Here is a 12,756-nt window from a genome sequence, read left to right as displayed (position 1 = left end):
TTCTGGAGAAGTAAAACATGCTATTTTTTTTCCTGACAGAATTTTGAAAAGGAAAAAGGGGAGCTGAAATTTAAGTCATTAATCGTTTGTCAGACTCGGGTGATCAAAAAAGTGTCAATAAAAGAAAATTCTCACCCCAGTTTTCTCATCAATTATTTTTATCCCAGAAAGGGAAATGTTGACCCAGATCCTTTGTTTGTGTTGTCCCTGAGACCGACCAGCTGCCGCCATTCCCTGAGGGTGAGAAAACAAGAAAGACCTCGTTAAAAGTACCCTATGATGCTTCTGATACTAAAATTTTAAAAGACAGCTAGTTTTGTTCAGCTTGGTTTACCATCTGTGAAAGGATGAGGCACTTTTCAGAAGAGACGGCAGGATGGACTAGAAGACACTGAGTCAGAACATCACTCGTTAGCTCTGAGAACTTGGACAAGCCCTTCTACTTCTCTTGGCCTCCAAGTGGTTATTGGTAAAGCTAAGAAGACTGGACTAGAGAATTTTAAAAGCTGTTCCTTCTAGACTGTGTCTTATGTAACAAGCATTATGTTTTAATTAGTTTCACATAGCAACAGTACTAGAATTCAAAAATTCAAAAAGCAAAGGGCTAACCCTAAAGACCACCAGGTTCCACGTAGGATCCTGACTTTAACCTGAACGTTTCCAGGTTTAAAATTTGATCTTCCTAAGGTAAAGGCATTTAAATCCCTGCTATACTCGATTAAATTAGGTCTCTAGACCAGCATTCAAAATATGCAAACACACTCATGGCTTCACCTAAAATGAGGCACCACTGGATTAATTAAAAGTTTTTCTTTCAAATAATTGAAATATATGTAGATACAAAATTCTAATATAATACCAACTGTCGGACATTTGTTTAAGACAGAGACAAAGGATGTTTTCCCCTTTTACCTTTAGTTTCATCATGGAGTCTTGGCTCATTTTATCCCCTCTTGCATCTGGCACGTCATCAATGCCAATTAGTTTGGCCTTGTATTTTACACCATCTCCCTTAAATCTGGCCAAAAGATACTCATCTGTCTTTTCTGAGCCTGTGAAAAGAAAAAAAATATAGGATAAAGTTTACAAATGTATTTAAATATCAGCCCCACGTATAACCAAATTGCCCCAGAATCTCTAAGTCAGAGTAGTATAAATCTTGATTATTCTGCAGCTGATTAAATATGGAATCTTCTATCCTTATTCTTATTTCCTTTGAGTAAAATCATGCTCTGTAATACTGTGTATGATATTAGGGTGGAGAGAAAATAAACTTTTAAAGGTACAAAACTGACTGAATTATGGGAAAGTTATAGAAATATGTGAGGTGGGATTTGGGGATAGTCAACATAGTTTTTAAAAAAATGTTTTTTACAAGAATATAAGGAGGATAATACTTTTGTCTTTTAATGAAAAAAATAAGGCACCATACAATTTAACTAATATTTTGAACTGTCAGTAAGGCAGAAAGAAATTATGAGTAAGTTTCTTTGAAAATCATTAAGATAATTATCCCATCTTTATAACCTCTTTGGCTTCTCTGAAAAGGCCTGTGCAGTCTCGTTCCCATATCTAAGGTGTAGAAGTGAAAGGCAAGCGAGTCACAGGATATTCTTAAATTATTAATGATTAAGAACTTGCATTTTTCTTGTGATACTGCAGGTCAAGAAGAGGGTCTAATAAAATAAAGATCTTGATTTTTAAAAAACAGCTCCTTCAGTAAAGCAAAGTGGTAAATAGGTCACTGAAAGATAACCATATAATAATCGATAGTTGCATTTATCAACTGAACAAGATGCTATGAAAGCTTCCCAGCAGGACCTGCGTTGGTGCAATCACAGGATTCAGAGACATGTCTCATTATATAAGGAGTAAACCAACATCCTCCGCCAAAGTCCAACTTTCCTGTTTAGGAGAACTTGAGAGACTAGACTAAGGTTGAAGCAAGGCCAAGGCCAGCTCTTACTTTACTCTGAACTTCATATTTCTTCAAAGGTAACCACCACTAGCCCCCATCATTGGCCTCAAGAGGATTTCTCCATACCTTTCCTTTTTTCCTTCTTCGATGGTGCTTTTGGTGCAGCCTGTTGGTCAGGCTGACCATTAGCCGTACTTGTTTCCACTTCGTTAGACATGGCAAGAAGGCAGACAGCAAACGCCAGTGCCAGCAGACACTCAGTGATACCAGGCAATCCCTGATGGAGAAATCTCAAATGAACATAACCTACTACAGACACCTGTAGGCAGAGTTCAGAGGCGTAATTAGATCATAACACAGCAAACCCAGACTTTATGACATAATGGGTCTACAGCTAGCGATTCATGAGTGTAGTTCTTCAAACTCATTTTGTTCTTTCTCCTCTACTGGACTGAACTCTGAAAGCAGGAGAGTGGGTAGGGCTGTTTCCTTTGTAGTTTCCAAGATGGAAAGAGAATATTTACCAGATTTTTTTCTTTAGTCAATTGGTATCTGGTAACATTTGACAATTATTTAGCTAAGTAGTCTGTGTTGGATCTTTGGCATAAAAATCTAGTATTAAAGATGGGGATCAAAATGTATCACACATAGAACAATAAGGTTTCATAGCAAAATAAAAACAAATTGAATGCCGGGGCTGAGAAAATTGAAACTGACACATGAAACTGGGCATTCATTATACATTCTGGTTCTTCCAAAAATCCTTTAACTATAAAGGTAGTGCCAAGAATAAAGTTATGAATTTTATCTTATTCATATTAACAAATTTTTTTTTAAAATGTTAAGAATCTGCACATGATCTTCAGGGCCATCTAAGCACTATACTTTAAAAGATGTCTATTTTTGAGATTAACACAATGTGGGGAAAGAATGAATCTGTGAGGTGTCTATTGTGCAATTCATTGAGTGTAAACACTTTTATGCTATTATTTAGCCTTACTATCCTCAAAACAGTTGTGGTACATGCTCTATTAAGCTCTTCCATGTATCACAGTAGGTAAAACAGAAAAACGCAGAGTCACTGTAAGCACACAGAAGTGAACTAATGTTTTAAAAGGTTCTTTCACCTCTCAGGAGGCAAAGTTTCTACCCAGCTCTTGACAGAGCTAGAAAAAGTTTTACTTTCTACATGGACTGAAGACTAGAGGCAAAAAGAAAAGCCATTCATAGTTTTGGAATCCTTTTAAGACCACTCATGGGCTGGCATACTTCTCCCACCCCAAAAAGCCCTCTTATTTCTGTGTCTATAGCACCAATTTATTTGACCTTTTTAATTCAAGGACCAAGTCCACCACACGGGAGTGTGTGCTAATTGTTAAATACTTAAAGGATGAAAAGTAAGTCTCAAGTTTTTGCTCAGTGAGTTTAAACTGTACTTACTTACTTCATAAATGTCAACATGTTTTCCTGAAGGTCAGTATTTAACCTCTCCCTCCATAAGTCTTTAAATAGTCTTAATAGTCTTTAAATACACATATATAAATATATAAATATATGTATAATTAATGTTATCTGAATTATTTCATTTGGAGAGATATTAGTTAATTTTGCTCAAAGACACCTGACTAGTAAGTAGCCAGACAGGTTTCTTTACAGGTGAATGACTTACATAGCAGAGGACTCAAAGCTCTATTTACTCAAGAATTCTTTGGGAGCCAAGCACTCTTAGCCTTTTACCTGTATTAACTCTAAAAAATTTACAGTAACCTTATGAGTGTTATGATACAGTATTATGTCACTTTTCCAGAGGGAAAGCCAAGGGACAGAGGTTTTAAGCTACAGAGCTGCAAAGTGGTAGAACCTGGGTCTCCAAGCTATCTGGCCCCAAGCTCAAGTTCCTCAAATGTCATACTGATGGGATCTCATCTGAGAAACCTCATACTAGCTACAGAGGTGCAGTATAGTTGCCCCCAAAAGATATGTCCAGTTCTAACCCCTGAACCTTTGAATGTGGCCCTATTTGGGAAAAGGATATTTGCTGTTGTAATTAAGGATCTTGAGTTAGGATCATCCTGGACCTAGGGAGGTCCCTAAATCCCATAACAGATGTCCTTGTAAAAGAAAGGTGAGGGATATTTGAGACATAGAGACACATAGAGGAGGTGATATGAAGACAGGTGAGATTGGATTGATGTATCTAAAAATCAGGAATGCCAAGGATTGCCAATATCCACCAGGAGCTAGGAAAAAGGCACAGAATGGGTTCTCCCTTAGGGCCTCCAGAATGAAAAACCCTGCTGACATCTTGATTTTGGGCTTTGGCCTCCAGGACTGTGAGAGAATAAATATCTGTGGTTTTAAGCCACAGATATTTGTTATGGCAGCCCCAGGAAACAAATACCACACCTCTGTTTTTTGTGCCTTGTTTGGTCCCAGTGGTTCTCAAGATATGTTTCCTGGTGACATAATAAATCTCCTAGTCATATCCACACTCTTCCAATTTCTGGAAGTCAATAATCATTTTTTTTTTAATTTCAGAGAATTTATTCCAACTCAATAGGATATCATCCAACATCAGGAGGTGAGACTAAGTCTTAGACCGAGACTATGATTTGAAGAGATACACTGACATTCATCTTTCTGAATCCTCACTTTCTCCCCAGTGGGCCATTTCCTTTTTAAGTTGCTTAAATCTCATCTTAAAAATAAGGAAAACACTTCTTGTGACCTTGAGATCTTTTGTTCGTCATCTCATGACCTTTTCCTGATTAAACATCTAAAATAGATGGTCTCCTACCTTGTGCCTTTTCATATTCCCTCTTCCTCGAAGGACTGTTTATCTCAACTCTAGTTTCAGAAAATAATGGGTCTCTTGACCAAATTCAATTACTTTGCTTTCTTCATTTCTTTTAGAGCACTTTTTGTTTTTTGACTTTTTACCTTTTCGAATTTTCCAAATTCCCTTATTCCTCATATCCTGCCTATCTCAGCTCCTTCTTTGTCCCTGAAGACAGTAGATAAGACTTCTCCCTAAAGCTTTCCTCTCTTCTTCTCCAGTTCTGGTTGAAAAGTAACCTGAGTATAAGAGTTTATTGACCTTCTTTGAAGCCAAATATTGTACTTTTCTGCAGGATATTATTCAGAAATTATAAGAAGCAATTTCACTCATTTTAGAGGCAAATTTTATTCTAAAGTGAGAATATTTTAAAGGAATTTGAGACATGTCATGAAGCACTTTAAGGGGCTTGAAAGAGGGAGTGGCGGTGTGTGGTTTAGTAATAAAAATGATGTAAGACATAACGTCAGAACTCAAGACCAGATATCACATCCAGTGTTGGCAGGCTGGGTCAGGATGGAAGGAATCTGAAGTGAGTGGTGCTACTTTGGTTTTATAGCAAAAGCTTCTCTTTCCACAGCATTTGAATTGTTTTACAAGTATCTGGTACCCTTTGACTATATGCTTTCACTGTTTGGGTATGAGTAGTTACAAAGGGCAAAGAAGAAATAAAATAGGAAGAAAAAGGTTTTTGGTCTAAATTCCCTGAAGAAAAGGTACGTGTATGTTGGGTTGCAGTAACCAACGGTCGGTCTCCATTGTAGGCCATACAATTTAAAATGCATCTATGCTCCTTTAACTCCCTGCCTTTTAAGTGTGGAATGTAGATAGAAGAAGTGTGACTTCTTTCCAAAGATGACAGTATGGAGAAACCTACAAACACTACCTCAACCAGGTGATCAAGGTTAAAAGTCAAGGCCAATAAGTCGTGTTAATAGTAGGGTCCATTGACAGTTTGTGAAGAGAATGGTGCTTTACCTCTGTGGTCTTCCTTTCAAAACACATAACGTCTGCCTAACCATGAGAAAAACATCAGAAAAACCCAAATTGAAGGACAGTCTATAAAATCTCTGACCAGTACTACTCAAAACTGTCAAAGTCACTAAAAACAAGGAAAGTCTGAAAAACTGTCACAGCCCTGAGGAGCCTAAGGGTCATGAAAACTAAATGAGATGTGTTCTCTTGGAAGAGATGCTAGAACAACAAAGAGGACCTTAAATGAAAACTAAAGATCTGAATAAAGTATGGACTTTAGTTAATATGAATATATCAATATTGGTTCATTAGTTGTGACAAGTGTACCATACTAATGTAAGATGTTAATGGTGAGGGAAATTGAGTGTGTGGAATATATGAGAATTCTGTTCTATCTTCACAATTTTTCTGTAAATCTAAAAATACTCTAATATGAAAAGTTTATATAAAAAAAATAAAATGTATCTATGCTTTCTAAAATGATTGGAAAGTAAACTTTGCCCATAGGGCCTAAGACTCAAAGATAAACACCTTTATAAAGAAATGTTAAAGGCTTCTTAACGTTTAGTTACACATACACCAGAGTGATAAACATTCACCTTTCTCCCAAGGTTTAAAGAACAAATCCCCCATTTCAGACTTCCCAAATGCCCAAGTTACCATTGACAAGTGGTAATTAGACTTGCTTCTAGACTTAGGTCCCTCTGTAGAGAATAATCAAATTAAGTCCAACATTTAAAATCCAAATGTGTAATCCTTCCACCAATGTTACAGAATTGTCAATAGACTCGTGAAACCTTCACAGGTTGTATAATGAATTGGATTTTTGAAAAGGATTTGGGCTTGGAAAAGGGATCTGAGGGCTAAAAGATGCCCTCATTTTTCCTTTGGTTACTTTCTCAAACCGAGGCATTGCTATAAAGTTGTCTAGATTTTATTAGGCTATGCGGTTTGTTTTAAAGCTCTTGTAAGGTAAAAGATCTTTTATAAGGGGGAATAGTGGGTATAAGACAACTAGGAAGTATAGAGTCTTCTCATTCATTGGGTTTAGTCCCAGGGACTCTTCTAACAAAGGAGCACAAAATTAATCAGGAAACACACAAAACAAGTGTTATCATAAGGTAGGGATTACAAATTAGAGCTCAAAAACTATACAAAGGATTACATGAACAGCTCCCCAGCTAAAGCTCGCTGGTTCTAGTTCTTACTGATGGGCTATTTTCTTCATTAGAAGCTTGAAAGAGAAATAAGAAGATGCATCTGGAAACAGATGAAGATCTAAAATTATTGTATATTCTTGACTCCTTAAGGCCTAATGTAGAAAAGAAAGTTGTAAATGAAACTTTGCTAAGTCAATAAAATTTGCTTTCATTTGAGTGAAGATATCTAACCTGGATTTTAGACTTAATACAAACCTCCCTGAGAAAATGTGGGGACTTCCCCTTTCCATGGCACAAGAATCTTATGACTAGGAGAGATTTTGGAGCTTGCAACATCTTTTCTGAGAAGGCTCTGAGGAATGTATACCAGAAAATTGAGTGAGTCATCTTTGGATGACTATGTTCTTTACACTAAAAAAACAAACAAACGAACAAACAAAAAAACACCTGCTGTAGTTTGTTTATCCCTTAAAGTGATTCATATAAGACAACTCATATTTAAATCCCTGGAATGCTCAGCATAGGGACAAATTTGTGTAGGGACAAACTTGGCTGGTGCCTTCTTATTCTTGCTTATCTTTTTCATCAGTAGCAATGTATCGGTATCAGCAATGATGCTAATTAATAATTCCAGAGTTTAAAGCCATATCATGACACAAGTTTGCAACCTCCCTCCCAGTCTACCTTCTAACCCTGATTATACAGAGCAGAGAGGAAATTGCCTGGTCAGTCTCAAAATGCTGGTTAAAGGAATAACTTGAGTTAAGGACTTATTTAATGGTAGCTTATTTAATGGTAGCTTCCAAAAATGGCAGAGAATCTGTTTTTAATGGTAAGGGGAATGAGACAAACACCTAACCTACCAAGCACTTAAAACATTTATCTTGATAGTTCTATGATATAGAATGTGTCTATATTTTATAAATAATAAAATGGACTCGGTAACAAGATTAATCACTAATAAGTCACTGGGCTCAAAACTGAACATGATCTGTGTTCCCTTTTCTACTATATATGCTGTTACTTTTTTTTTATTCCACAGATTTTAACCTGTATTTTACAAGCTGCTTTCAAAGTCATAATCCTATTGACTTTAACATATCAGTTAACTTTTCAGAAAGAGCCACATAAAATAGACACAAGAAAGGGAGTTAAGGAGAGTCAAGAAGCAAGCAACACAAGCATCTTTAACTAGAGTGACCAGTACTGGTCATAGAATGTGTCCCCTTGTCCTTTGGAACTTTATGCCCATCTCAGCTGAAATACTGAATTAAGACATGTGAAATATTAACCTCTAAGGCAGATCTCAGGGTCCAAGAGGGCAGCAAACAGCCTTCGCCATGATCTTCAAAGCAGACTTTTGAGAATAAGAAAAGTTACCAGAAAGGGTGCAGTGAGGTTAGGCTATTTCTGATACTTGATGGAAAGCCTTTCTCCCTTAATCACTTGGATTTCTATGCTTATAGGAAGGCTTACTCTACTCTGCAAAGGCCAAGTTGAGCAGACAGTAAGATTTTTAGGGCCTGTTTAATTGGGGGAAATGGGACTGGTTAATGCACACTGAAAAGGAATCTAGAAGATTCTCTTGTAAATGCTGACACTGCTGTAAGGGGCCTCAATAACAAAACATGTCTGAGTCAAGGAGGCATACACAAGTTAGGCATTTAGAGAGAGCATGTATCTCATGACTTTTAATCCTCAGAAAGGACACCACAGGACTTAGAGTGCATATAAAGCCTTGAACCAAAAAACTTTTCCCTGTCTTTAGAACCAGAGTTAAGAGTTCCCCACACAGTTAATATTGGGTAGAGGTGAGATAGCACAGCAGCTAGGAGTTCAGGCTTGGGAAATCTTACACACTCTCACCATTTTTTAGGTCTGTGGCTGAGGCAACTTATCTAATATTTATTTCTTCATCTGTAAAATGGGAATGTAGTTTGCAGAGTTATGAGAACTTAGTAAGTACTTATATAGAGACCTCAGTGCATAGTATATAGAAAGTACTCAGCAAATGGTCATTGTGATTAAATCGAAGCTAGGCTTCATGGACACAATTTGTTGAGTAGCCTTATGCTGCATCCAACATTGCTTTTCCATAGCAAGTGTTTAAACAGTTTTAGAACAACTGACCAATAAATAAAGAGCTAATAAGTAGAAACATGGAGGGATATAGTGCTTTAATCAGTAAGGCCTAGGTAAAAAAAAAAAAGAGTGAGCGGGTTTGTCAATGTAGTCACCTTCTATTCAACTCTAGCTTCTGAGCCCACAGAAGGTAGGTTATGATGGAAGCAGGACTCTTGGAACAAAAGTTACCCAGAGAGATCTATTTTAATGGATCTTGAGTCAAATCTAAGCCTATATCAGTATCACTGGCAGTTTAGAAGCTCTAACTCATATCATTTGGGGAACTCTTACTGAGAGCTCTTAAAATGTTGATCTCCATGCCACACTCAAATCGAATAAATCAGAAACTCTGGAGGAAGAGACACGAGCATCAATATATTTTAAAGATTCTCAAATTCTAATGTGCTGACAAGTTTGAGGTCCAATGGTCTACTTCCACAATCCTTTGTCCCCTTAAAGAAATAACAAGTGAGTTAAACTACTGAGCTGGAAGAAATCTAGGAAATAATCGGGTCACACCCCTTCATTATAAAGGTTAGGAAACTGAGGGTAAGAAAGAGTGTATAACTTGTCTAACTGTTAAATAGCTGATTGGGGATAGAGTTGATACCAGGAAAAATCTAAATTCTAACATGAGACTCTACTGTTCTATTCCTAGAGATTATACGTGTGTGTTTTTTTAAACTATAGTTTAAAAAGGCTGTACAAAGCCCACGATATACAGACAGAACCAAAAATACCTTCCATTTAGTGGCTATATCAATAAGAATAAAAAGACAGTTTAGTAGAATAGTTTGAACATGGAATTTCACAGATGTTTTCTGAACCACAGAAAAAGAGATTTTTATGTGGTCTAATTATACACTGTTACTGGATTCTTTTTTGCCTAGGTAGCTGGAGTTCTACTTGGTCAAACTGGCTCATTAATGTTGATTTGGCTGCAGGGAAGAAAATATTTGGCTTGGTTTGAGACGCAACTCGCAGATCAAAGAATTCAAATTTATTTCAGTACATTCTCTACTATTCAGTGCTTAGCCTTGTAGGACTCTTTTTATTTTATTATTATTATTTTTTTGAGCATGATAGGAAGTTTGAGTTCTTGAGTTGGCAACTTTCAGTATTTTTGAGTCATTATGACCTTCATAATTTTATACTCACCCCCACCCATTCTGTTTTTAAAACAAGTTTCCATTAGGAATATCTCATACTAGGGCTAAAGGATAGTCATAATAATGAGAGTTTAGGAGAGTTTAAACTGTTAAAATGAGTTTAATGCAATCCAGTCCGTTCTCCAGACTGGGCAATGCAATCAATTCACTAGAAATGTTTAAAAATTGTTGACAAGTTGAACTGAAGTATTAGGTTGATGATCAACTTTATAATCATATTACTCAGGTGTTTCAGTACAATGACTATTAGTTTGAACATTTAACTCTACTAGGGCTGAAACATTAGAAAATGCAGATTCATAATGAGAGTTTGCTCTAGCCTCTTGTCAAAGTGAAGCACGTGTTAATATGCTTGTACGAACAAAAACATGCATAGGGGATTGAGTCTAGAAATTCTCCTTATACTTATTCAGACGCTATGAAAGAAAGTAGTGTTGGAATACCCTGAGGTCTTTTGACCATGTGGAATTTTTGTGAAAGTAGACACAGGAGGCTTGGGGTTGGATTAACTGACATTAGAGAGTATACCTATCTCATCTTATCATCCCACTCAATCATTCCACCCCAGTTCTTAAGTATGACCTCCTCCAGCTTAGACTGAACAGAACAGGAAACTGAAATCCAACTTTTTCTTTTAACTCACTTCTACAAATGGAAGGAAGTGAGACTGAAGCTTTGAGGATTCAAAAATCATGTTTCCATCATTGCTTTACATTGCTGGCACTGGATCATTTAAGCTGTGTGCCGATATAGTTCCCCTGACACCAGGGACCATCAGGCTATGGCACGTGTGTTCTGTACAGCTCAAAGGAGCTGAGAAGGACAATAAAGTGGGCATAACTTGACACGAAAAAGAAAATGGGGGTTTCTGGTCTAGTGTACGTTATGTTTCAAACCAGATTCACCAGAACTCTGCATTTGGGGGTTATTGGGCTCTGATCCTCCTAATGATGTGACTGTTGCTTCCTTATCTGCTATTGTCCCTTTTGTACTTGTCCTCAGGAGTCATATGGGGAAGAGAGATTGGCAAGGCAATGACTGCATCCTTGAACCCAAGGTCATCCTATTAAGTATATCTTCATTAGCTGCTCTTCTTTCTATTAGAGAGATATCAAGTTACCTGTAGAAGGAGCCATGAGTGATTTCCTTTAATTCTGAGAAAAGGATGAAGAGTCCACTGCTTTGGGAGAAAGAATAATGTGGCTTTTGGCGGGGAGGGGTGAGGGGGGAAGAGTAGGGCTTGGCAAAAGCTACCCTTCCCCATATACCTCAGCCTTTAGACTTGAAGGTAGCTGGTAACTCGGTGGGTAAGTCTGTATAGCAAGCCAGGGCATTTCTGGGAAATAGCCAATGGACTGAAGTGGCCCAACACAGGGTTGGGGTTTGAGGATAACTCCTTATGGCTGAGGAATGGGTAGAAGTTAAGAAGTCTAGACTGAAAATCTGGGTTCAAATGTCAGAGTTCCCTTCTAACCCATCCAAGAAGATACTTTAGCACATTGGGGCAGCCTCTGTACAGTGGCTGGTGGGTGGTATGCATGAGCACACTGAAAGAGCTGCGTGACGAGAAACCCTGTAGGGACATGACGGAACTCCGCTGAACATTTCTTTCCCCTTACCCTGAGACACTCCTGCAGGACCAGTGATGGCAGCACCTGTTTCAGTTACCAGAGGACTTGCTTCAGTAGATTAAACCTGTCCTGTTTCAGTGGCAGCACTGTAGCCTATACTGTGTTGCTGTCATAGGCTGGGGACACAATGCTGCAGTGACAAGGACTGAAGGGGGCCCTCATAAGGGTTAGTATTTCTAGTTATGAAGTGATAGTAACCAGGAAGTATACCAAAAGAGCATGTCAAAAGAAGATTTTAAAAAGCTATAGTGTTCACAGATAATTGGAATGAGTGGCTGGAATAAGCCAATTTTAAAATGTGAATTTAGAAGAGCTCTATTTTGTACAATTCGATGGTAAAATAGGGTACTACACTTCATTCTGCTTTCCTCCCATTTTAAATCCAAGGAAAGAGAGCATGCAAACGAATGAGCAATTTACATCGACAATTTTAGGGTTTTAAATTAAACAGAAAAAAAATACTACAACTGACATGTAGCCTCTAGAAATTTTCTATTGTAAGGTCTTTGGGGCAGTGATTTGAAAAGGAGCATTATGGTACTGCTACAAAAACACAGTAAACACAGGATTTTTACTTTGAATTTGGCATTGAAATGTACAATAGACATTACGCTTGATTCTTGCAGGAAAAGTTCACCAAAAAGCTAATAAGTCAGGGTGAGGAAAAAGAACTATCATTGGACCATTAGATTCTTAGGCCAAATGCTAACACAATCCATACCTTTTTCAACAATCCCCCTCATATCTACGTATACTAACCCAAATTGACCAGCAAATATTTCACTGTTTTCACATCTACCCTTCCTAATTAGATACTTCTACCAAAACTAAATCCTCTTCATAGTTCCAAGATGGTTTTTAAATAAACCCTATAAATGAGTCTTAGGAATTTGTTTCTTAGAACACAAATCAAGTTGTGCTTTCTCATTACCATAAGAAATAA

The 12,756-nt window shown here is 37.4% G+C and overlaps 1 protein-coding gene across 2 annotated transcripts in view; it reads right to left on the bottom strand.

Moving 5' to 3' along the window:
• DAB2 (DAB2, clathrin adaptor protein) overlaps positions 1–12,756 on the bottom strand; it is a 49,476-nt gene that overhangs the window by 19,380 nt on the left and 17,340 nt on the right. For both annotated transcript variants that reach the window (XM_011370690.1, XM_011370689.2), the window contains exons 2-4: positions 2,045–2,237; positions 913–1,052; positions 136–234 (exon numbers count right to left, since the gene is read on the bottom strand). In XM_011370690.1, coding sequence (XP_011368992.1) covers positions 136–234; positions 913–1,052; positions 2,045–2,135 — 330 coding nt within the window. In that variant the 5' untranslated portion in view covers positions 2,136–2,237. The remainder of the gene's footprint in view (positions 1–135; positions 235–912; positions 1,053–2,044; positions 2,238–12,756) is intronic.

This window comes from Pteropus vampyrus, unplaced genomic scaffold, assembly GCF_000151845.1.
Source record: "Pteropus vampyrus isolate Shadow unplaced genomic scaffold, Pvam_2.0 Scaffold172, whole genome shotgun sequence".
Lineage (NCBI taxonomy): Eukaryota > Metazoa > Chordata > Mammalia > Chiroptera > Pteropodidae > Pteropus > Pteropus vampyrus.
This window is presented reverse-complemented; position numbering and strand designations above follow the sequence as displayed.